At 38.5% G+C, this 26,223-nt stretch overlaps 1 protein-coding gene across 1 annotated transcript in view; it reads left to right on the top strand.

The window, feature by feature from the left end:
* Positions 1-26,223, top strand: part of ATP8A2 (ATPase phospholipid transporting 8A2) — a 330,956-nt gene that overhangs the window by 86,070 nt on the left and 218,663 nt on the right. Inside the window, 1 exon segment of the mRNA XM_013962146.2 lies at positions 3,528-3,592. Within this exon segment, the coding sequence (XP_013817600.2) occupies positions 3,528-3,592 (65 nt within the window).

Genomic DNA, 26,223 nt, shown 5'->3' with positions numbered 1-26,223 from the left:
CTTTTGAGGTCAAGGTTCTCCTTGATACCTTCAGGTTCAGGAGGACTATTTACATTGACAAATGTAGGCTCATCAAATAATTCTTAAGCTGTTGATGGAAACAGTCAGCTTTGTTCTGAGGGAGTTAAAATACATGTCAAGGTTTGCAAGGATACTGCCCCTTGTCTATCGTTGGAGCCTACTTTGAGATGGTAGGCTGCTAGTGTCCTTGCCAGTATACTTGCTTTTTGATATGCCCTGAGCAGCAGCAGAGGTAAGGTGTCAATATCTCAACACAGAAAGCTATTGCCAAGGTATTGAAGGCATTTGTGCTGACAGCTGTACATACCAAAGGGCATAAAATCTTTCTTCTTGGCAATCCTGAGCTTGGAGTTACCCATCATGTCTCTATGTGTACTTACCTTGACTCTGTATCTTCACATGATAGTGTATTTGTACCTGAAGGTACTTATGACTCAAATCCATGTGTGCAGCAGCTGCTTTCTATTCTCTTTCTCTTCATCAGGCATTTTCTGGAATACTTCTGTTCTGGAGAACCATCGCTTTCAGTTGAGGAAATTGAAGTGGTGCCAGTGTGTGTGGCTGTATCCCTAGTGAAGCTTGAGCAGGGCCTGTGTGCCATCTGTAAACGTGGAGGATAAGCAGCTTGCCTCACATGAGGGCTTCTATATGCCTGTGATATGAATGTGCCTGTGGACTATGATCTTGAACTCTGATACAAGCAATCCTTCTCCCAGGGCACCTGAAAGGAAATAAGTCCCAGAAGTACCCAATTCATCTGCTTCATGGACTCTTAGTCAGACTTTTAATTTAAAAGACCTAGACATCAATTTACAAGTGCAGATTAACATTTTATAATCTGGCTTTGAGCCAGCAGTTGATCTCATTCTAGTCAAAGCATTGACAAAAAATATGCACTGATCTGTATTTTCAATTGCTGTTAGGACTGCCAGAACTAACTATTATAAGACTTTGTGTGTAAAATATGACTACAAACTTCACTTGTAACTTTACAGTTGTCAATTACTTTATTTTACACTAGTGCTAGATTTTAACACCTTCATAGTCCTAAAATAGTGCATGATGTATAAATATCCTACAAAATGGCAATAGGCTTGACTCTTACCCTCCTATTCTAAGCTCAATTTCATTCCTGTTTAATGTGATGATAAAACACAAAATGACCAAGTTGCAGGTTTGGGTTTTTCTGACTCCATGATTTCCCAAAGACAACAAAGAGCTACTTAGTGTTTTCCACAGAATGTTTTTGTCCAGCTCCAGTTGTCAAATGGTGTCTTACTTCATTTGAAAGATGTAAAATGAAACAGTGAGCAGCAGTTTAGAGATTATAGCTAACTGTTGCAGCTGCTGTTCCAATCAAATGCTACTAGAAAATCCTTTTGAATTAGTTATACTGAATTTGTAACAGCTTACTGCACAAAGCTGCTGCCATTCCCTAGGGAAAGAATAGCCCTGACCATGGAGGGAAATGATTAAGTTTGTAATATCCTCTTTTTCTCCCTAGTAAGAAGAAGAAAGTGGTTCTTCAGTCTGGGACTGATTTTAAAAAATGTCAAACTTTGACTTGACTCTTTTCTGGAGTCAATGTTTTGACTCCAGCCTCAACCTGTTGAGGCTTCCTTACTCAGTTTTGTACCATGTCACTTTACAATTTCTGCTAGCGAACAAGTCTGTCTGCAAAACTTTCATGTTATAGGCTGCATTTCATTAGGATATATTTCATCAGCTTTCTCAACAGGTGTGTATGAGTTGAATATCTGCTTTAGAAGAGGATACAGAATGAAAGTAAACTGTAGCTCATTAACATTAATAAGATCAGAATGTTTCCACAAGGTTGCTTCTGATAGTCATACTCCCCATCCGCTGTGAAAATGAACAGAAATGAAGTTCTGCAAGTAATCAAACTTACTGCCTGAAAGTGCTTCGCTGTGATGTAGGTATGTCTTCCACCAAGAAAGATGGGGGATTTTATTTGTTGACAGAAGTCATTCATGCATTCATGTTGACCCTGGATAACACATATAAAACTAGACCAATTAAATTCTGTAGCCTGAGGAAATGATTTACACAGCAATTGATGAGTCTCTATGGCCTTCCTAAGGAACCAAAAATCCCACAGAAAACAAACTTGTGCTCCAGTTGTGCTCTTGCTGTTGTGGGGTGTGTTAATGTTATATTGACTGTATTCTTGTTTTACTTTTGACCCTGTCAGCCCTGCAGTGGTTCATCATTGGGACATTACTTTCGTATTCTAATGGGCTCCAGATTCATTTTAGCAGAAGTAAATGGGGAAATAGACTTCCTGAGGCCTCATTTTAAGACAATCAGTTCTTAGGCTTACCATGATTCATTATGTGATTCATTCATACAAAAGCACAGTAGGAATGCAAAATACTTTCATTGTATTTCCTTTTCCATTAATTTACATCAGCTGTAAAAGGCATGTATGTTCATCATTTCAGTAGATGCAGTTTGCTGCTTTATGAAGCCACAGGACTGTGCCACTCCCAAGAGAACTCGCATGAGCTTTTAGGATGATGCAGTAGGGTCAGTTTGACATGAGTTACGACTTGCCTCTTGCCATTAATATGAGCTGGAAAGTAAAGTGTTTATCCTGTAAGTGCCAGGTGTTGTTTCTTGCATGTCACTTTGTCTAATGTCAGTGACAATCTTGTGGTAGAGGAATTGCTAGCTTAATGGTATCGAGCAGTATTGCAGTCATTGGTTCTTATTGCTTAAAAAAAAAAAAAGGCTCTTCTGTTGTCAGCGTTTTTACTTTGAATTTTGCTATCCTGATGAAAGTATGCAACTGCCTGGTGAGTGCTTTCACCTTGCTCTAGTCCATGGCAACTTGCTCTTGTCCTCTTTCATGCCCCAGTCCTACGCTAAGGGCAACGCAGTACAACTTCAGGATGCCTATAGGAGTTGGTGGGGGCTGTGTGCGTGTCATTGGTCTGTAGTGCTTGGTGAAGCTCAGGACTTCCACAGTAAACTCTCAGGAGTGAAAAATGTTTGTATAGCAGCAAACATTTAGCAAACAAATGTATAGGAACAAATGTGTGGGGCCAAGAGGACTGGGTAGCACCAGCTGATGCAATGTGTGTGCTCCCAGCCATGTGACAGAGCTGCAGCTGGGCACTCAGATCTGTTCCTGTAAAGTATGGAAGCTCTGCCTTCACGTAGGTAGAAACAAAGTTCTAGATACAGAGATGATTACTTTCACTCCAGAGGCATACCACATATTTACTATATCTAGCTAATACTGGTTTTCTTCAGTTAAAACTTTTTAAAAGCTACATATTTGGAACTGCAGATGAAAATGCAGCCTCTGCTAGTAAATACGTCAAGTTGGAATGCGTCCTACACACCAACACTTCCAGTAGCCTTCCTGATGGAAGTAACTGCTCAAAATTTATATCCTAATCTGACCTATAGATGCCCCTTTTGAGGTTTAGTTCAAGTGTAATATTCTTTTAAAAAAGGAAATCCTTCTTTTTCTCTTACAGGATACTCTTGCAGACTCATTTCACAGAGCATGTCTCTCATCCTGGTCAATGAAGATTCTTTAGATGTAAGTAACTGAGCAAATTCTGGTGTAATTCTTGGCAGAAGGGGGCATTGCTGACAAAAGCAAAATCTTTTGAGCTTTCTCACTTTGTTTCTCTCACTTTGCTTTGGGGGTAGTAAGGTAAACAATTTGTTTTAGGAACTCATTGCTCATCACACTTCAGACAAGCTAAACAGTGGTGGATTGTGCAAAATGTATTTCTGTTGTCTCTGTTTACCAAACTAAACCTAAAGTATTGGAACAAGCAACTAATTATGTCCATGAGTTGGAATTTGCTGCAAACTAGTGAAACCTGCAATATACCTTCAGGAATATGGTTAGAATTTATATTTTATGTATAGGAATAGCATCTTTGAAAAGGGGAAAAACAAACTAAAAGAATCCTTCTGTTTTGAAGTGAGTCTTGCTGCAGCTGTTTCAAGCAATGCTGAAGATGGAACTTTTGCCGAAGCAAAGTGTATTGTGAAGTCGTGTGTAGCTTTTAAGATCTAAAAATTGCATTTAAAATGATCTGTCAGTGATAGCCATTTTCCTCAGGTATGTGCAAAAACGACCTAGAAAATCTTGCACTGTCTTATGCTGGGAAGATGCATGTACTTCAATTTGCCTGTTTCAACATCAATATCAGCCCTTGATATCACTTAAACATTTGATTGCTATTAGAGGTGTTTCTAGGACAGAGGAAAAGACCTGTAATAGACAGCACCTGGTACTTGCTTTTAGAATGGACAAGTCATCCTGCTTGATGGGATGGGAGAGGCAGAGCCTGTGTCTTAGTACCAGAGGGGTTACTGGATAGCTGAAAATTTGGTAGAACAGGGATGCTATTGTGGTGGAGTGGTCAGCTGGTAAGCTGTGGCTTTCCAGTTGCTTCTATGCGACTTAGTTAACAGTAGCCTTGACAGTGTTTTTGTCTCAGACTCGCAAGTTCTTCATATGTGATTCTGGCATCTCACGGCCTGGCATTCTAGTCCACTGAGTTGCAGGAGTTCCCAGAGAGTCAAAGGGGAGATGGTCTGACTCCAGAGGAGGAAAGGCTGCATTACTGGTTTCCACGCAGCGTAATGTGCCCTGATAGGAGCTGTCTCATTGCTGCATTCTAGCAACAAAGACCACAGGGTTACTTCTGTCTTGGAAGCTAAGTCTTTTGTGTTTCTGTGTGGTTAGGCACTTACTTTTGGATCCTTCAGGTGGAATAAGGAAATCTCAGTTTTTTCTAATGGTTACTGCCTTAAATGTGACTAGATTGGAGTATATAAATTTTCTTACGTATCAAGCAAATATCTGAATGCTTTGCTGAAACACTCCCAAGTCCTTAGACCATCTTCTCTCACTTTTTCCACTTCTGTATGGCCCTTTTAAAGGGCTTTGTTTTCTTTTCATGGGATCAAAATACTGTGATCTTGATAAGCTTTCTGCCACACTTGGCTGACTGGACTTCTAAGCCCGAAGAATGATGTAGAACCTCAATGGGAAATGAGCTGAGTTGATGGTATTTGCTCCTTTGGGTAACAAGGTTAGTGGGCTACGATTATAGGAGTGAAAAACTTGGTTTCTTTTTTCCTAAAGTACTAGAAACTCAACCCACAAGAATGAAGATGATTCTGTTTGTCTCCCCCCGCCACACACCTTTTTTCTTTTCTTCTTTCAATTTCTTAACCTTTCTGAAGTTCTGTGAATAACACACACTGGAAGGATTTTTTTTTTCCACCCCCTGGAAATAACTCTTATTTAAATCTGAATTGAAAGTAGTCCTTCTAAATTTGCAGAGACGGACAATGTGACTCTTGTCATGCCTCTTCAGAAATAGTAGAAGACTTGGGTAAAGATTTTCTATGCTTAAAGGAGAGAGTAAAAATTGAAGATGGTACAGAACAGGTTTTTGCTAGGTCAGAGGATGAAAATAGAGCTAACAATACATAATATTTAGAAACTTCTGAAGGTGGGACAAGGTAGTCTTCAAGCCATGTTAACTTGACTTTTTTTTCATTACTTCTGATTTTGAATGCAGTGATGTAGTGGCAGATAGAGATTTTTGGCTACTCGAACTGCAGTAAATACAAGGCGGAAGTTGCTGAGTAGTGCATAACAGCTTCAGCACCTGTTTCTAAATTGTGATTCTACTTAATTGGCTGAAAAGGCCATGAGAGAGCAGGCAATTGAATGGGCTGAATAATGAATGTGTCTTATGATGTATGCCTTAACTGCAAGTGCTTCAATCGTGGGAATTTTCCCTTAAATATTAAACAGTCTTATAGGTAGTGTTGCTCAAGGATTTTTTGGTATAAGCATAAATGAATATGCTTTTCCCAGGATGGAAGAGATGATTAGGACTTAAGCCAGGGTAAGGCTGCTCTTGCTGTTGAAGATGGGAAGAGAGAGAATGGAGATCCAGCCATGTGTTTCAGGCTTCTTATTGCCTATGTGTAGAATCAACTCTAGTTAATTGGTGTGATTGCACTCCTGTTTTGTTGGGAAACTGATGTAGCTGTGCAAAGGGAATGCGCTTACAAAAATTATTGTAGGATTAAAAAAAATTTTTTTTACTGTGAAAAGGCTTTTATTTTTAAAACTTGATATGTTTTCCATTGCCTTAGAAAAATGGAGGTCCTTGTCAAAAGCACAGATGAAATTAACTTTCTTGGAGTCCTGTTAGGCATCTGCTTTTTAAATAAAGTGTACTTCATCAAGAAACTTCAGCACTTCCAGACATTACTGCTATTCTTGCTTTTGCAGCTTCAGGACTATTTTGGTAAAGTGCACAGTACAACCTCACATTTTGTGGAAGTGTGAGAGTACAGGATGCAATAGCCAATTGGATTATCATAGTCTTTCAACTTGTATCTTGCTTTTTTTCAATATGTTCTGTTAAATACTCTTTATGGTATTCAGGACCCTTTCTTTCAAGTGCTTTGAGGGTCAAGGTCAAGATATCAATGCTATGAAGCAGCTGTATGGCACTTCTAGGAGGACTTCCCTATCCTGCAACTAGTTCCAGTTCACAGTAAGCACCTTGCACTGAAACAGGAGTCTTTGATTCTTGTCTTGAAACGTGAGAAAATGGAGGTGTGTGGCCACTTTTGATTCAGTAGGTCCTACCTGATATTAAAAGTACTGCATTAGCAGGAACTCATTAAACCATAGCTCTTCAGCTTGGTCTGCCTGCAAATGGCAGGCTAGGTAAGCAGGTTAGGGAGCAGCAGAGCTGGCAGCCTCCCTGCTCCCTTCTTAAGATCCTCTTTCAGAGTCAGCTGCCTGCCTCGGGACACCAGTTGATTTCTCCCCCCCCCCACCTCCCCCTTAATATTTTCTCTAAATGCTAAACTTAATTGTAATAGGATAACTGAATCTGTCTTTCCTCTTATTCTTACCATGGATCTGCAGAAACAAAAATGGATGCCAAAGGGGAAACCTGCCTGGAAAAAAGGAAGAGCTAGGGAAATGCAGGGTATAGGAACATACTGAAAGGTAAGGGTTAGTGTACTCCAAGAAAGTGTAGAGGCAATCTCCCATTTTATAGTTGAGACTTATTTTAACTTCTTTCTATACTTGGTAGCATATGCACTTCGAGGTTTTTATATATTCACCATTTTTTTCCCCCAAAATTCAGCCAAGAGGTGTGATAGGAAAGTTGTACTCTCTTCAATAGAAAACTATTCAAAAAAAAAAAAATCCATTTTCATGTTACTGTGGAAGGACATAAAGAATAAACATTCCCAGACTTGTGCCAAGTCTTGTTTGAGAAGATGAATTCTTGGTTTCTTTAGATCAATAAATATAAAAATCAGACTGAGAGAGGACTATTGTTTTATATTTATCTCTATATCAGTAAGAGTAGTATGACAGGAAGTTTCTGAGGAAACTGAGATGGTGGAAGAGTCCAAAAATACAGGCCATCTGGTACAGGCAGCGAGGAACACTTTTGTAAAGAAAGACTGAGTACTAGACCTAAAAGAAAGACCATACCAAAGGGCAGGCAGGTGGGGAGAGAACATCAGGCTGTGCATGCTCAGCAGCTTGATGGAGCTTCAGTAATGGGGGGCAGAAAAACATATTGAAGAGTATGAGGAGCTACTTTGTTATTCCTATTTCCAACTCTGAGAGAGGAAGAGGAGGCACTAAAGCTGCCTAAAGTAGAGCACTACTCTAGCTCTAAAATAAAGGAAAGGGAAGGAAAGATCATGTAGTGCAACAGGGGAACAGAATTGAAAGGAAATATTGAGGGGAAAAAATACCTCTCCTCTTCCTCCCTCCCACATGCCAATTTGACAAATACTGTAGAGTGCCAAAGCTTCACTTGGAGTGGTAGTCAGGACTCCTGTGGAAAGGAATTCATTAAATAAGTTAGAACTGGCTAAAGACTCCTCCCTCCATCAGAGGGAGTGTGTGAAAAGGGAAGAGGGGAGGGAGCTACCTGCTTGTTGGCTCTTGAATCCGTTGGCCAGTGTCAAAGATACGAGTCTTTTGAGGTGGCAGGGGGAAGGGAGGGACAGGAACAAACAGCTGTCTCTGCTGTAAAAGTATTTAGGAGCTAGGGACTAGAATCAGCTGAAGAATAGTAGGACAAGCAATTAAATATGAGAAACTCATAATTTAAGCTAAGTATAGTGCTCCAGTTGTTTTGGGATTGAAGTGTGTAGACACCTCTGGAAGATTGAATACAGAACCTTATACTACTTCTGTAGTGATACCCCCAAATTAAAAGCTAATCTCATGGATCTTAACCTGGCTTTAGTTGCAAAGAGAAACAAGACCTCATAACCAGCTGTACTAGAAAGGAGAAAATGGATACTGATTAAAAAGAGGGAAGGGGAGGAAAAGAAAAAGGCAAACAGGGCAATAAACTGGGAAGCTTAATGGATTGAGGAGTCTAAAAGGATTTAAAGTCATATTAGCCTTCAGGATATGGTTTAAAATAATGTATTTCTGATAAATTGAAGAACTTATTTTTTATAAACTTTTTGATAAGGATCTGTCCTCTTAAAGTTGTGGCAAAAACCTATGTGGAAGCGTTGGCAGATTTATTTAACAAGTGGTCTCAGTTATGAACCCACACCAATCAGTGTATATTGACAGACAAATTTCATGACAGTGTGAGTGTCCTTGCTCACCTGTAAAATACATGAAAAGATTACTGGGGTCTCCTGCTATCTCAATGCAGGAAAATACTGAATAGATGGTTGAATAGATGGGCATATGGGGTCTCTTTTTAAAAGAAAATTGAGGGCTCTGTGTTGGTCTTCAAAGAGCGAGCAGGGATGGGAGATTACCTGACTCTACAGAATATTGTCCCTTAAAATGGGTCCGTTCCTCAAATACGAACGGTTTGTCGCACCTATGAAGTATGAGAGATCAGGGATTAGCCCATCAGTAATATGGGGTGTTTTGTATGCCTCTGATCACATAAGTCAGCTGGAGAATAAAGTAGAAAAAGAAATCTTAATCAAATTTGGATTAACATAGAATGAAACCTCTCCCTTCCCTTTTCGTGTTTTGCCTGATGTCTGCCAGCATACCTAAGAAACTTGCAATCAACTCTCAAGCAGGGCTATTTTAAAATCCCCAGATAAAGGAAAACCACTCTGACCCTCACTTCCCAGCCACTGCCTCCCATTACATAGCTGAGTGAGGAGTTGTGTGACATACTGAGAGCACAGCAGCTGCTCTTAGTTTTTTGGTTTTAATTTGGCATTATAGTGTTGCTTAGAGCTCGCGTTGAGTACCTTAAATCCTGAGTTGGGCTTCAACATGTAAGATGATGAGACTTTTGAAGCTTGATTGCTAGTATCAGAGTACGCTTGCTTAAGGATTCACTCTTGCAAAGTGCTCAAGATACTTTGCAGAACTCGGTGCTAAAGATTTACCTTAGCAAATTAATGTTATGTGGTGCCTGGTGCATGTGATAATATGGTGGGGGGAGAATGGGGAGAGGAAAGAAACAATAAAGGGGTTCCATCTGTGCATAGCAATATATATTTCTCACCTTCTAATTTTAGCTGATTCCTTCTGGTTTCGCTTTCATGAGCCAAAAATATGTGAGCTGACACTACAGCAGCTCTAAAAAGTGTAAAAGATTGGGGTCTTTAGTTTTCATGCTTTTCCTTTGTGTAGCCTTACTACTTTGAAATAACATCACCTAAAGTTGGTAATTACAAAAAGTTGTTAACCTCTCTTTTCTGGTCCTGTAACTTTAGATAAATCAGAGTTGGAGATGACAAACTTAATCTCAGCTGTACATGTCTTTGGCTGAGGTTCTAAGAAAGGGGTCATGACTGCTCTTGGAGTGATTTGAGTTTGGAAGGTGATAGTTGTTAAACAACATCCCCTGTGCAAAGTTGAGAACTTGCTTCAGATATACCACACATCAATATTCTTGGAACGTTTCAGCATTAAGTACGAATCTTATACTTGGACTAGCCTGTAAAACATAACCACAGTTGGTATATGTTGAGGAATGCAGAGTACTTTACAAGACACTAGTAAGTGGATAGGTTTTAGCAAAAGCTGTAGATAAAACAGTAGGTGATCTTAAAATTTACTCCAGTTCTAGCTAGACATTACGTAAAAATGCTTTGTGATAAATCAGTGCTACATGTTCTAATTTTCTTCGGTTGCCTTCTCATCAAATATAATCTGGTAGATATTCAAAGAATTAAATATGTAGGAGACTGTTTATGAAATCTAGCCATAAATTGAGACATTATCAGAAGTCTTTTAGTAAGCATCAAGACTAACGAAGCACTTGCGAAGATGGGAGAACCCAACACCCATAAAACCCTCCCAGAGAAACAGAGAACCATGGCTTGTCAGACAACCCCCCCCCCCCCCCCAAAACATTGATATATAGCTGCTGGTCTTCTAAGTGAAGAAAACTCGTGATTACATGGTATGTCATGAAGACATGCCTAATATTGAAGGTGACTGATGCTTTAGCTCAGATAACAAGCTGCTTTTCCAAAACAGGAGAGCAAACTTATGGAGCTTCTGAACTGGTATATCAAAAATGCTTTCTCTTACCCTGTAATCTTGTTTTTTAAGCCAAAGTAATTTTATGTTTTTTTTCTCATAGTCAAGCAATTTAGTTAATATAGAATAAAACTTTCTGTTAATCTAAATAAATGTAACAAACTTTTATATGTGCTTTGTAATAATTACCATTGGTTCTTTTAATTTTAAAGTATTTGTCTGTCTTTATTGCTAATTTTTAATGTGGAGGTCTCCATAGTAATATTTACTCTGTAGGTTACATCTGTAGCAGAAATGATTATTTTTCCCAACTTAGCCTAAAATGTATCAATATGAGATTCTCGCACTGAAATTTTGTAGTATTATATCTAATGCATTCCACCTCTGAAATCCATTAATGCTAAAAATGAATTCTTACAAGGTCCAAGCTGAGCTTAGAGCCTTTAAATATTGATACCCTTTCCCCTTGGTGTGACTTTTTTCCCTCTTCTACTCCTTGGCATGCAGCAGCAGGTGAGATGTGATCGAACAACTGTCTTTGCTTGTTTTTAAGAGCTAAATTTTTTTCTAAATCATACAGTTGAGGGAAAAATCAATCATTTCTGTTCTTTTCAGAAAACTACTGGGAATGGAAAACAGTAATCCTTAGCTTGATTCAACTGAACTCCAGAAACTTAGCATAATAATCTGCAAATGTTTATCCCTTATAGACTTAAAACTACATGCACACACATGCTCACTTGGTTTTTCTTTCCTTCTCTTAATAAAGCTTTTTTTTAAGTGAAAATATTTCAAGTACTGGATTTACTTTGAGTGTAATTCTTGGATTCTGTTTCTGTTTAATTAAATTGGAAACACCACAAAGTCTTATTGTGCTGCTCTTAACCTGGACAAATTTCTTTTGTTGGTGTCTCATTGCTGTTGAATTGTGTGAGAGCAGTGGGAGGGAAAGCTAAAGGAGCGATATCAAATGACCCAAGGAGAGGCACTGGAAAGCCTGAGATAAAAGTACTGGATACTACAGCTGAGAAGTGTTTTTTCCCTTCAATGCTGTAGAAGGGAGAGCTGGAAACTTTATCAATTGGTTCTTACACTGAGTTTGTATATAACAGTGATGAAAGGGCAAAACTGTGGGGATCCAGTTCTGAAACTGTGGGCCATCTTTTGCTGTAAAGTAGTTCTGTTAAGGTAAATGAGGCTACTTAAGTGTCCTGCAGAATACATGTGCAGCTCCCAACTAGTCTTTTATTAGTGGTTATGAAGGTCTAAACAACTAAATGAGTACATCAGTGGAACTGTTTGGAGCACCTGCTTCTAGCTAGATGTTTGTGGAGAGTATTACTACCTTGGTGTAATTCTTAGCTGCTAATGTTTCCTCTTGTGCACATGCATTTTTTTTTTGATCGGATGATTAACATCTTCCATCTGTAAATGGAGACCTGTTTCATATCCGTTATCTCTGGTAAGCACAGGAAAGTAGAAAAGAGCATTATCCAGAAATACGTTGATGTGAGGAATTGCAAGAAAGGCAGAGAAAAGTAATACTTGCAGATTACTCATGTCCTCAGGAGGTTATTCATTAACCCACACTTGTGAGTGGAAAGGGAGGTTGGGAAGCAAGGAAGGCACCCTGGGACAGGGAAAGCCCAGTACAGAGGCTTTGCTTCAGGGCTGGGTGGCTGAAGATCACAGATGTATTTAGTTTTTAGCAGATACTACTGTTTGGACCTGTACTAAAGATAAAGGCTACTTTATCTGTACTGTGCTGACAACTGAACGCTATAGAAATTGTGGTGATTAAATCTCCTTTGAAGATGAGTTGAGTCTGGTGGATATCCATTTAAAATTAGGTAAATGTCTGTAACTTATTTAATGAATATTCTGATAACTAGTTCTACTAGTTAAAAATGAGGCTTAACCAATCATGTAAAGTTGACCTATTAGTTCAGATATTTCTTACAGTAGTTGAGGTTTCTGTTTATCATTCATACCCAAGTGAATGGGCAAAATAACCGATGTTGTGACATTGTTTTTTACATAAATAATTCAATTCTTTAGTGTGCAGATACCTTTCTCAAAAAACATGTCAATGTCTTTGAAGATAAAAACCAAACCAAAAAATCAATCAAATGGCTTTGTGTGAAATGGGACAGCAGATTTAAATTTCTCCACATTTAAGTAGGAAGTCAAGACTTGTAATAAACACACCTCATTTCAAGGTGAGCAAGAAAGGCAGATAAGTTTTTTGGGATCTCTGCTTCTGAGGAAAATCCCAAAAATCTGTATTGAAAATTGATCCTAATCTTTGCAGTAAGACGAAACAAGGACTGCTTAGTACATGTATAATGAAGGAAAAAGCAGTAGGGGATAGGGAGGAAGTTGTGTAGAAGAGTAGTACCACATCAAAAGTGACAGCAGTGATAACTGCATGTGTACATAGGGAATACACAGACTTTGACCTTATCTGGATTAGGAAATGGTATGTAAGTGTTTTTAAGCTATCTCCATTTGAAGAGCTACTTTGGATGTAGCATGGATTCTGCTTGATGGTTAAAAGCTGAGCTAGATTATCAGGACTTATCATTCTGCTGTGAAGACCTTGTATGAGGAAGGAAGCTTTTTATCTAGGAGACCCATTAATACTTTTGGGTTTTGATGGCCATTATCATATTGTAGTCTTGCAAAAATCAATTTGAAACCATTGAGTTCTTCATGTCTACCAGATGTACACAAATGACTTTTAAAGGCTGGTTGCTCTCTTTTATAACTAGGAATGTGGGTTAGAATAAAATGCACTAAGTAGTGCATCTGTTTGTATTTGTCATTTGCTCTCACTCTTTTTTATCAGGATGAATAAGAGGGATTTCAGATGGCTTGCTAAAAATATTTCACCGTGGACTTCAGCACTATAACATATGTGTTGAAACATGTGGGTAGTGCTTGATCAGCTTACTAAAAAATAGGATGTTGCATGTAACAGGAGGAGACTGGACTCTGACACAGTCGATATCTTCTGTTCCTGTACAGGTGTGTAAATAACCAACTGATACTCCTGTATAAGACAACTTGTAATGCCAGTGTCTATTGCCAGTCGTCTATCTAAAGAAAGAATAAGAATAGAAGCAGAAGCTGGCCTCCTTTGCTTTTTCTGCTTGATCAGCTCTCTTTTGTATGCTTCACTGTTTAGATGAGCTACTGAACGTGAGTAGGGATAATCCATTTGGGCTACCATGGCATTCTGTGGTATTCCCAAAAAACAGCAACAAGCAACTACATAATGTAATTTAGTGTCCACAGTCAGTGTCTGACATCCACAAATGGGTCTTAGTATCTGCAGGGAAGCTTTACATGCACTTGCGTTTTGTATTTTAGCAGTGAAGAGTTGAAGAGCTGGAAAACTTAGTTATTTTGTTGGTAGCTTCCCCTGTCCTGTAGGGTAACATGGCTATGAAAATTCTACAGCCTATAATGAAAATCTCATAATCTCATATATCAGATTTATCCAATGGCTTTCATGACCTTCATTCTCACTGGCACACTTCCTCCCCAAATTTCTGAACAGAGTGGGAAAAAATATGTATAAAGTGGATCACTTTAACAGATGCCATTTTTCATTGCATTTAACTACTGATGGATTTGAACATTATTTGGGAATCATACCTCTAAATTGCTCTGGATCTTTTTAGAAATAGAGCTCTGATCTGGTCTTTAGATTTAGTCATGTGCTGAAAATAAGCAGATGTTGCTGGATTACTGTCTAAAACCTTTTCTAATAACTACTGGGTTAACTAAGACTATGAAAAGAAGGAAAACCTGAAGAGCACACCTTTTGAAAACAAAATGTTTATCAGCTATGTCTGTTTTCAAGCCAAGTGTATGGTTCCAATAGTGTATTCTGTACTATATTTATCATCAGGACCGGAAGATCTGTGTGGCTTTATGGTTTCCAGAAGGAAGATATTAGCATCATTATAGGAGTTTCTTTAGCACATGCAATAATAATGCTTGAGCTGCTTTATATAAATATGTACTTCAAATTCTTGCGCACAACTACAGGAGACACAGTACCTGTGAAGCACTGAGAAGGATGTTTTTTTAGATCTTGATACTTCTCCTGCTGAAAGAAAGGATGTTTGTGCTCTGTTGGTGATGCTATGCTGATTAGTTGCAAGGAATGAGTGTGAAGTTGTTCTTGGATCTTCAGACTAAAAAGAGAATTGTCCAATCCTGGGAGTGCCAAAGTGTTGGTATTAGCTGTACTTTAGTCCCACTAAAAATGCATGGCAGTAAAGTATTTACATAAGAGCAGGGAAGAGGAGAAAAAATTCTGTAATGCTAATGCTTTGTAATGTATCTGTCAATTAGTCCTGGAGAAGCTAAATCATATGTAGAATAGTCAAAGAAAAAAGATGTGTTTTTTTGTTTAGATGCCCAGAATCTGCAGCTAGAAATTCAGTTCTGTGCAACCATCTTGTATTTCGGAAGCTAGGCTTATGTCTGAACTGCTGTCTCTGATTCAAGTCAGTTTGTCCAGAGGCCAGTCTGCTGTACAGCTGACTCTCAAAGTGCTTCCATCTGTGGTGTACATGAGTGCTAGTTTGTGCAGTTCTATTTTTCGTTTTAAATCCTAGTCGACTGCTTTGTCAGATCTACAAAACTCAGCTGCCTGTATGACAAATTGCTTTGCTAGTGCCCAGAATCATGTTGAAGATGTTGTGTGTTGCACAAGACAGGAAAATGGGAACTTTTTTTCTCCTCTGCTATAATCTGTCCAAATGCATACAGACAAAGTTAGTATTCTAGAAAATCGAGATAACTATCTGTGGACTAGCTCAGTTTTGGCAAATCTTCAGCTCTCCTTGAGGGAGAGCTTGTCTAGTACCTCGTGGCTAATTGCAATCAGCTAGTGTGTTTAATAGTGGGAACTTGCAAAGGAAGCTAATTAGGAAAGCTAGGGGAAGAATACATTTCTCTATCCTACTACAGCTCTTATTGCTCAAAGATTTCAGTTTTTCCTGCATCCAGAAACAGAGACATCAAGCTAATGAGTAGTTATGCAAGGAACAGTGTGGAATATTTTTCAAATAGAATCTTTCATAACCTTAGGTATTTGATAATCTGTACAGAAAGTTGTGCAGATGTGGAAAACATAGCTCTTCATGTGAAAAGCTTCTTTGATTTGAGGCTACTGTGTAGAATTACAAATGAAAGAATATAGGTGTTACCTGGACTTGTAGGTTTAAGTGCACACAGTACTGTGTAACTTAAGGTAACCTTTTTTTATTTTCAGGAAATACTATTAATAGGTTTGAGCTGTGAGTGGTGAATGAGTTGGGCTGGTATTTTTGTTGTATTGTGTTTTCCCATTTCAGCATTCATTATGACTCCTTTCTGTTACTTGTGGTGCTGTTTTTCTGTTAATGTTTTCTGGTGCTATAGTTTGGATGAAATGGGGGCACGTGGACCTCAAGGAAATCATGGACCTTTAGGAGTTCAAAGACCAGGTTTCTGAAGAACTCTGCTTTCTATAACTTGGAGGGAAGGGGGGCAAGGGGAAGAAGAAAGGGGGCAGATTTAAAAAAAAACAACAAAAAACAACCCCCCCCCCCCACATTTAGTCTATTCTAAGTCATCTTTTCCTTCATTTCTTCAGCTCTAACAGTAATCAAATTTGAGAAGACCCAGAAAAGATATTTCAGCTTTAGGCTGCAGGTACTTTATTTGTGGGGACTCATCCTGCTGATGTCTTCGCTGTGCTATAGGACAGAATAGCTCATATTACATTAAAAAAAAAAAAAAGGAACAATGTGTGTGTTCTGAAATCCATCTAAAATTTACTGTCTTTTTCATAAGAAATGTTATATACTAGAATAAAATAGCTGAGAACAAGCACTTCTTCCCTTGGAATCATTCATGATCTTTACATAGCTGAAGGTGTATCTCTCAGCACATGATCCCTGAGTGTTATACAGATCTGTTTTGTGTTGTGTAAGTAAAAAATAAGGGCTTCAGCTGGACAGTGAAGGAAGTATCTGTTTGCTCTGAAAATAGGTTTCTCTGCAACATACTTATTTTTTTCTTCTAACAGGCACAAGGGGCTGGGGAAGGTCAAGGATGCATAAGTGAATAATAAGTGAAATAATAAGTGAAAACAGGATTTTATTAAATGAGAAACTACCTATGAAATGCTTCCCCCCCCCCACCCTTATATTAAAGCTTGAGAATATGTTTTTAGAGAAACGTGATCAAGAGAATGCATATTGTTTGTCTGTAGGTGAATATAGGAGTTATGGGTACTGAACCTGTTGGTTGACAGTTAATATTGCACATCTATAGAAACAATCCAGATTTGTGTTCCCTTTTGAAGGGAAAGAACTAAATACTCTTATTCTATCAGGATATTTCTTTTTATATCTGATCTTCTGCTTTCACTGGATGCCTTGTTCATACAGGTTTTTCCCAACTTAATCCTGGATCCAAGTGATTCAGGCTTGTGTGTGGCTGCCCCCCCCCCCCCCCCCTTACATGAACAGTTTTCCTTTCTTGCTTTCAGGCCAGCCTAAAGCAATAGAATTAATTCACCCTCACTGACTTAGTGAAGATACCCAGCTTTAATGTTTCTGAGTTTTCACATGCTTAACTCAGTTGTTTAAGTAGAGGTAGTGATGTTAGAGGGCCAGTTTTGCTACGTTCCGTATTTAGAGAGTGATATGGTAGAGAAGCTGAATTGCAACTCTAAATGCATGCTTACTATTTTTCCAAATAAGCAATGTAAAATATTCTGTTTACTTGACCCAGTTAGGAGAATCTCATGCAGTTAGGTGATAGCAACCAAGGTTAAAATTTACCCTTTGTAAACCCATCTGAACCTTTCAAGAAAAAGCGTATGGTATTGTCATGTTGTGACAATGTCTTTTTTTATGGAAGAATAGCCTGCCAGCGTGTACTCTGTCGAAGTGTGTGCTACTAACCTGTCATGAACGTGCCGTGTGAGTGTCATTGGGAGAATGACACAATTTGATCATGTATAAGTACAACATATTGCATAGTTGAGACAACTTTCTCTTTTTGGCTTGCTGCTAGTTGATTTGGGGGAAGAAATTTTTTTAACAGCTTGTGCAGTTACTTTGAGAGAATTCTATGGGTAACTGTTCTGCTGTTGACCTCAGTGGAAACATAATAAGGGCCTAACATAAAATAGATAAATTGGTTCTTTGAAAGGTAGTGCTGTTGCAAGCTGTAGATATATACTAGTACATATAGAACAGTTGGCTGCATGCCACAATGCTGAGCCACTGATAAGTCTGAAGAACAAATGGGGTGTATAATGATGAGTCTATTGTCTTTGCCATGGTATGTAATCCTAGAAGCCTGAGGGCCCACAAACATCACTTGTTCTTCTGAGGCTTGTGTCAGTTTGTTACAACCTTCTAATATTTGAGAACATAATTGTCAGCTGTAAGTTCAGTTTCAATAGCCTTTAAACACCATGGGCAGCAGCTCTTCACTTCAGGAATTAAACTGCACCACAGTCTGCTGCTGTTTACTCACAAATAATACTACTGAAGTGAGGAGGACTTCTTCAGACATTGCCCTGTATTATTTAAAAAAACCCAAACAAACAAAAAAAACACTGCTCAAGCCCTGCTCTCTCTTTATGGTGTTGTCAACACTAGGTACATGTGAAGCTGTTGTTCAAATGATGAAATGTGTCTGCCCTGTGCATGGGACCACCTCTTAATTCTCTTTTTTTTTTGGTTGCTAAAAATGCTAATTGTAACTTTTGACTGAGATGAAGCATGCGAAGTGCTTCTAACATGTCCAGTTATTTTGCCCGTATTCCCATTCCATTGGGGGTTAATTTGCAGCTCTTGCCTTGCTGAACACTTGTTTTGGGAAGCAGTACTGTCAAAACGGCTGCAAGGTCTTGTTTTGCCTGTCCTGTAAGCTTGACTTTATTTATTTTATTTATTTTTTTTCCCCCTCCCCTGATATGCTTCTGATTTGTGGTGCTGTCTGAGATCCAAACATTGTTTTGGAATTAAGGGTTTTCAGTTCCTGCTCTAACAAACTGACCTTAAATAAGTGATATCCGGTGAGTTGACTAGTATTTGGGCTTACTGTGTACGCTCATGGGCCAAGTCATATGAAAGCGGTACTGTTAAAGCTGAGAGGAAACAAGTGCGTAGCATGTCATGTCTTGTGGCCAAATGGGTGCCTACCTGGGCGTATCCACAGAGGTTCTGAAGCAGATTTTTTTTTTTTTCTATGCTGGACTTCAAGTCTTTCTCAAGAAGACTGTTTTTCCTGTGATGCCATGCTTCATAACAAGCACCTTTGCCATCTCTCTCACCTTAATCTGAAATTCACAAGCTATGGTATTAATCTAGTTAATGAAGTTTTCTTACTTAGAGCTGATTATGCTGTGACTTTAATTTTTTAACACGCTCTGCCAAGCGGAACTAATTGTTGATCTGGTATGAAGTACTTCACCTGATACTTTTTTGAGGAATGGCTCTATGGAAAAGATTTCAAATGAAGAAATTCATGGAAAATAGTCCTCTCAAATCAAAGGTGGAAGCAAAGGTGAAATCTAGTCCATCCTTTTGCTAATGTGTATTTGTTCAATGCATGCATTTTCTGATTCCTTAGTGCCCCTTTCCAGTCAGGTAGAGAATTCTTCAGTAGAAGATTATTTTAGTTTTTCTTTTAGTTTTCTTATCTGAAACGTTAGAATAGGGAACTCTGTCACCCTTGAGACCTCTAGAAGGTACCCTGGACTTCAGTCTACCTGCATATCCCTGTTTAAGGCCATAGGGTGTAGAAAAACCTTAGGTGAATCCCTGAGGGAAAGGATCTTGGTCCTGAGAAAAGAACTGTTTAGCTGTAGAATATTCCATTTTGGGTCCTCTGCTAGCTCATGTAACAATGATTGTAGTGTAGATGCTTAACGCTCATGCAGCCCTTTAATAGGTAAGTGCCTCAATCTCAAGGTATAGCCTGTGTTCAACGGTGATCTGCTGTGACCCTTCAGGAAAGAGAAAGTGACTCCTAAGACACCTGCTAAATGCTGAAATGTTTTTCTGCCTGAGATCCTATCAGTAACAGTGATAGTATCCAAATTGGGCCAAAAGAGTGAAGAAAGATGGTAGGTAGATAGTGGAAAGCTGAACATAAGATCTTTGTCCATTTTCAGTGTCCAGCAAAGCTGACACACTGCAAGGAAGTTTTGAAGGATGGAGGAATTTGGTGTCTGTTACTAATTCAGTTCTTGTAGCTGAAGTATAGAATTCACTGAAATAATAAGATATGGCTATTTGTAGAAAGACAAGCTATCAAATTCCACTGTACAACTGGGGGCCATTTATATGGTTAGTTGTGACCAAAGTTGTCTGGCTTCAAGAACTGAGTTCTCAGTGGAAAAAGGAGTCAGCAGAGCATGTACTTTCTGATGTGGAGTTTAGTAGCTCTGTAGGAGAAAAGTCCAAGAAAATGTGCCTAAATAAAGCAAGTAACAGTTAAGGTGAACTTTGTAAGATCTAGGTTTGTATGGTAATATTTATGACGTTCTTATAGCACAAACATTTCCTAGCTAATTTGTCAATAAAATAGAGAGGGAGATGGGTTCAAAAATTAACTAGCTGATTTTGGCAAACTTCTACTTTATCTTCTCAAGTTATTAAAACTTAATTGCCATGCCTATATTAGGTTTAATATTATCAGGTTCTCAAGGGGTTGATAGCTCTTCTATCCATAGCTTGACAGACAAACTTCACAGTTCAGTAGACAGTTAATAAGTTTAGTAAATATTAATAAAATAAATCTGTTATATTACTAAATCTTTAGGGAAATGACTTCAGTGGTTTAATTTTAAAATGAAACATAATCTTGATGATTTTGTGGGTTTATCTTATTAAAATTATTTTTAGTAATTGAAGCGGGTATCATATTTACTAGATAAACTTTAATAAAACTTGAGACAGATGTATACATGGGGTAAACTGATGAGGAACTAAGTGGTGTGTTTTAAAATTCTGTGGAGAAAAGGTCTTTGAAAGTTAGTGATCCCTTCAGAGAACATGTTGATTTGACTAGAAGACAGAGGTATGCCTGGAGCTTTCTTACATAGCACCTTCATACTTTTGACTTAAAGGGATGTGTGTGTGTGTGTGTGTATACCTCTGTATGCATTAGGCAAAGTAGTCATTCTTGGCAGTGGAAATGACCAGTGAATAGATGTTTCTTTTAATGCATCTTCATCTTTTTGTATCTGGAAGGATTGAATAAACAAGTCCACAATAGAAGAAGGGGATAGAATGAGTTACTCTTGGAGGAGTGGAGCTCTTGGATGGAATGAGTTAATCTTGGGGTTGGCGGTACAGAGTATCTGGAAGAAGATACTCTTCTTCCCTTTGTCCTTCTTTACCTGCTATTAGTGGCTGTTTTGGAATTTGTGTAGTTGATGGCAAGAATGTTTTGGGGAGGCCAAGTAAGGACAGTGCAGAAATCTAGTGTCTTGGCTTTGGAGGGAGTAAAGGCAGAAAGTTGTGGGGTGGCTTTTTTTTTTTTTTTTTTTTTTTTTTTTTTTTTTTGTAGGATGGAATTATGTGAAGCTAAGAAAAGGAAATATTTGGCTACTTGAGGTCACAGATTATTGACAGATTATTTGACTGGTGGTTTGTCCAGCACCTAGGAGCCATGACTCTTCAGCAAAGAAATCTGAGAATCAGAGGGATTATTTTGGCAAAAACATTAAGTATCTCCGCCAAGAACTGAATCATTCCTGTTTGTCAATATAGCATGAGAGTGCTGTGCTCAAGGAAACTAAAAGTTAGTGCTCTAACTATTGTACAGAAGTGTAGTAGTTTCCCAAGAGCATTACAGATCTTCAGTATAACTTATTTTTTGTGGTGATCACCTGCAGAAAATTTTGAAACTACACATTATTTAAACACATCCTTTATGAGCAAAGGTTAACTAGGGCCTGAAGGAAGCTCACAGCAGGAAAGCACAGATGTGGTATTTGTAGCAACAAATTTGTAGCAACCACTGGCAAAGACAATGATTACTAGTTCAAAAACTGTGTTCTGCCCTAACTAATTTCAATGTCTAATGGGTGGTTGAATTCCTAATTTCCACATGATAGAATTTCAGTTCCCGTAGTCAGAAAGGTAGCCTGTATGATTTAAGAATGAATATTTTAGTCTTGGAGTCCGAAGTATTTTTCCCTTAATTGTGTGTTACTCTACACAGAGTAGAGCTCTGAAAATCTTTAGGGTGCTGGCTTTTAAAATTATGCATTCATACAGGTTGTTTTATTTTTAAGTTGCTGAACATAATCATGTCAGGCTACTGAAATAGGTTATAGGAGGAATATGGTACGTGTGAGGCTGCAAAAAATGAGGGCTCAGTATCCCTCTCAGCTTCATGGGTATTGCATACTCGCAAAAATTGCTGTGATAGACTTGAATATTTTGGACACTTCTGATTCGTGTCAGACTTCATTGCCCTAGGTAAAGTATTTATTGACTTCAGCTGGGAGAAGGCTTTTTGTGGGTTTTGTTTTATATTCAAAGTATTGAATTGTCAAAGTTGGTTGTTACTTGATTTTAAGATTTCTTATAATTTTAACACTGAAACAGTGAGTAGCTATCCATAGGTTTTCATCACTAACAATTTCAAGATTATTAAAATAGTGTGAAATGATTTAGAACTTAGCATGTAAGGTGCAGCATCATGACAGCCATTAGAAAATAGTCCTTTGATGCACAGTGTGCAGTCATTGAAGCAAACAAGCAAGTAACACCTCCACCCCAAAATAGACTCTGCCTACTATTGTTGTCTGTGTAGCTATGAAAATATGAAGGTGCTAAGTTGTCAACTAAATGCATGCAATCATCTAAATGTACAATTTGTGTGAAAAATATCAGTGCTGACTATATGCTATGACTGGTGTAGAAACTTCTTAGCCATTGAAGGAGGTGATTGCAAGGGCAAATGTCACTTTGATGTTATCTTAATGTTATCTTAACGTCACCTTATGTCTCCTTAAATTGGACTGTGTTTAGCAAAGGCCACTTGGCTATTCCTGTGCAGCTTGGAGCTGCTTGGAAGGTTGAAGGTTGTGGGGTTTTTTTGTGGTGTCTGGATAACTTTGGCATGCTTTTTTTAATTTGGTGATATAACGCTAGGCAGATAGCTCAGCTAGGGGTCCTGTCAACTGTCTGAGTATATAGATGTCTGAATTTCTGGATATTTACATGAGCATAACAGTAGGATTCCTTTAGTCTTCCTAGTTTTATAGGCTTTGCCAAAGTCAGTGGTTTGGATGGCTCCCCTGTCATTTTACTTAAATTCTTGAATGTGAGTTATGTGAATCTATATATCTAACAACTTTTCAGATAGTAAAGATCTCTTTTCTGTTGTTAATGTAGTAAGAATGTGTCCTAGTATCATGCTTGTGTAACACGGTAAGTTTATTTTCCTTACCTTCCCTAGTATATGCCCCTAGTTCTTTAGCACTGTAGTTGATGGTTTTTCAAAAAACTTTAATCCAAGGTAAAGACTATTTTGCTCCTGCTATTGTCCTTCCTTTAACACTGAGCTGCTGAGCAATTGTTTTTTAGTTTTGGGACCTGGGGCATGAGGAAGTATCCCATTTCACACACTTTCCAGCTTTCTCATCTTCAGTTCTTCATCTAACAGTTTTCTCTCTGTTTTCCCAGGTGCAGGCGTGTCCAGATTCTTGTCCTTCGTGACATACTTGGCTTTATTTGCTCAGGGTATTCCTCAGTCTTCAGCCACCCTAGGGGGGGGGTTTTAAGCACTTTGAAGAACTTGGGCACTGTTTTGTCTCAAACACGAGCAACATCAGACTTGAGTCCCCTCTTCCCAGCAGTGCCCTTCCACTACTGTCTACTTTCGGTGCTCTCTTCTATTAGAAGTCCTGGAAGTGCCCAGGTGGGACTGAGGCCAGGAACAAAGCAGCCAGGATAGCCTGTTGCTACTCCCTTAGGCAGCCCCTAAAGGTCAGGAAGCTTGTGCTAATTCTTTAATGAGTCAGCGATGTCCTGAGGCTCTAAATGGGCCTAGGAGCCCTTAAGGGCTGTCCCAGGTGGACTGGAACAGTTGGCAAATGCGCATTCCCCGTTTCCAAGAGGCTGAGGCAAGGTCGTAGAAGTACAGCTTGCGTCAGAGCCTGCTGAGAACACTTTTGTGTGTTGCTTTATTGCCCAGTCAGCCCCAGGTAACAGGAAAAAATATAGTCCAAGGAGCTTAAGGTAACTTCTGATGTTTGTTTTGCTTTAAAGGTTAGAGTAAAATCTCAGAATATTTCAAAAACTGTAAGTGTTCTCATATTTCTGTTCAATAACTGCATTGTCCCTAAATCAAAACTAGGACTTTAAGAAAACAAGTTAAAAGCAATGTACTTAAAAGCCAGTTTTATTACAAAGCTTGCTTGTGCTAATCGGCTGCTCTGGAACTTACTCTGTTTCACTTGGAGAAACAGATTTGGTAATACGCAAGCACTTGAAAAGATGACTAATATGACAGGTTGGCCTACTGCATGTGACTGTCTTGAGTAGCTTTGAGTTTAGTTTGCTGTTTGGCTTACTGCTCAAAGCAGTTTCCTTTTACTCAAGTACGAGAATAACTTTGGCTATGAACTTCTCTGACAGCAGTATGGCCTCTGTTACTTACACTAGCACACAGTTGAGCTATTAACTATACATGCGAATAGTTGATTATTTACTTTTTTCAAGGGGAGATTTTGGAGAGGGAACTGGGAGTAGAAAACTAAAAATAATCGAAACTTTGGCTTGCCCGTAGTCCTCATTTTATGAGTCTGTAGAGAGGAAAACTTTGTCTTGCCAACCTTATTTTGACACCTTACAGATTGATGTTATATAAAAAGGTCAAAACTGTGTGTGTGTGTGTGTTTGTTTTTTGGGTTTTTTTTGCACACTACAGAACACATATAGCTAGGAAATATTAGATGACTTTTTATAGAGAACAGACTTGTTGGAAAGCGCTTACTTTTGTAGTGTGAAGTTATTGCAGCATAAGAAAATTATGTTGAAGCAACCCTGTCTTGTATATATTTACTGAATACTACAAAAAAAGCTATACACAGAGGAAAGATGGGTTTTCTCATTTAGTCTGCACTTCAGTGGCTAGTGTTCAGTCTTTTATACATTAATAAACAAAGACTGCTTATTTGTTAGCAATGATAAATTTCTTCAATATGCTCTTGGCTATTTGTTGGCTGCTGGTTCTGTCTTTTCAGAAAAGTTGTTGTATTTGTGTTGAATAAGAGTGACTATTTTGTTTTATAGTGAGTAGTCAGGGTCTCTAGCTGAGATCAGAGTCTTTAAGGTACCCTGCATGCATATAATGAGGAAATAATACTACTTTTTCCTGGGAATAAATTCTAGGGTGAGCTGCCTTGTGTGTCCATATACTAGTGTCTTTTTTTTTGGCTGGGTTCTCCTTAACAGTGTTTGAGCATCTGAGTGTGCTAAACAACTTAAATATAGAAGCATGTGGTTAAGATACTGTGACACGGGAACCCATATCTTCATGATCTAAAGCAGGAGGTCCTGAAAGATCCTTGATCTGAAAGTTTACTCAAAGAGCAGAAAGGTTGGCTTTTATCTTTGGGAAATTACTTAGCAGAAACATAATTACTTTAGAGTGCTAAACAAGAGCTTACTCTTGCTCTAGGAAAGCTGGAGTGCTAAAATGGAAGAGGAAAAAGCAATTGCGACTTGTTTTATAAAAGCAGAAGGAATTAAAACAAAAAGCCTCTTCTGTTTAATGTTTTTAATAAAGCTAAAGTATCAAAATACAAAGACACTGAGACATTCCAGCTTGTTAGCAAAACTAACAGACTGCCTCCTCTTGGCAGAGTACTGTTGCTTTTAATAATTACACAGATGTGTTAGTCTCCAGAACAAGCACTTCTTTCTTACCCATTCTGTGGTGTGAACCATAAACCATCTTATGTGTACCATAAACTGTTCTGTGGTGAAACTTCTAATGAGTATTGAAAGCAGTGGACAGATTATCCAATGTGGAGCATTCCTGCAATAAATGAAAATCTTATAGTAAACCTAATTCTGCTCTTGGTTTAAAGAGAACAGGATTTTAGCTACACTTACTTGAAATCCCCAGTCTTCCCAGGATGCACATGTGTTTCTTGGTAAAGCTAGAAATATTCAAACATAAAGTCAAGCTGAATAAATGTGGTATTGTCTTTCATAGCATTTGAAAAACATTTAAAGATGGTGAATTGTCACTTAAACTGCAATTGTTTCTACAGTTGTTTCTTATGCTGCAAGCCTTGCCCTTTGAGAACTCAGAGTAGAGTTGCAAAAGGCTTATGGCTTTCAAGCTGATGTCTTTGGCAGTCATGTGGCACTGAATGAACAGTTGAATGTCAATTCTCTGGGCGGAAAATGCTGAGATTTCTGTCACTTTTCTTGATCTGAAGAAATAGATTTAAGCATTTTTACTGAGGGTTCACAGTGAAGACTGATAATCTTGAAGCTTCCACTCCAGCAATCAATGAAACTCTCTTTAATCTGAGGAAAAAGTATTTTAGCAGCATATCTGAGCTTTTATAGCAAAAGGTTGAATGGTAGGAGAACCACTGATGCTTAATACTG

This window comes from Apteryx mantelli, chromosome 1, assembly GCF_036417845.1.
Source record: "Apteryx mantelli isolate bAptMan1 chromosome 1, bAptMan1.hap1, whole genome shotgun sequence".
NCBI lineage: Eukaryota > Metazoa > Chordata > Aves > Apterygiformes > Apterygidae > Apteryx > Apteryx mantelli.
This window is presented reverse-complemented; position numbering and strand designations above follow the sequence as displayed.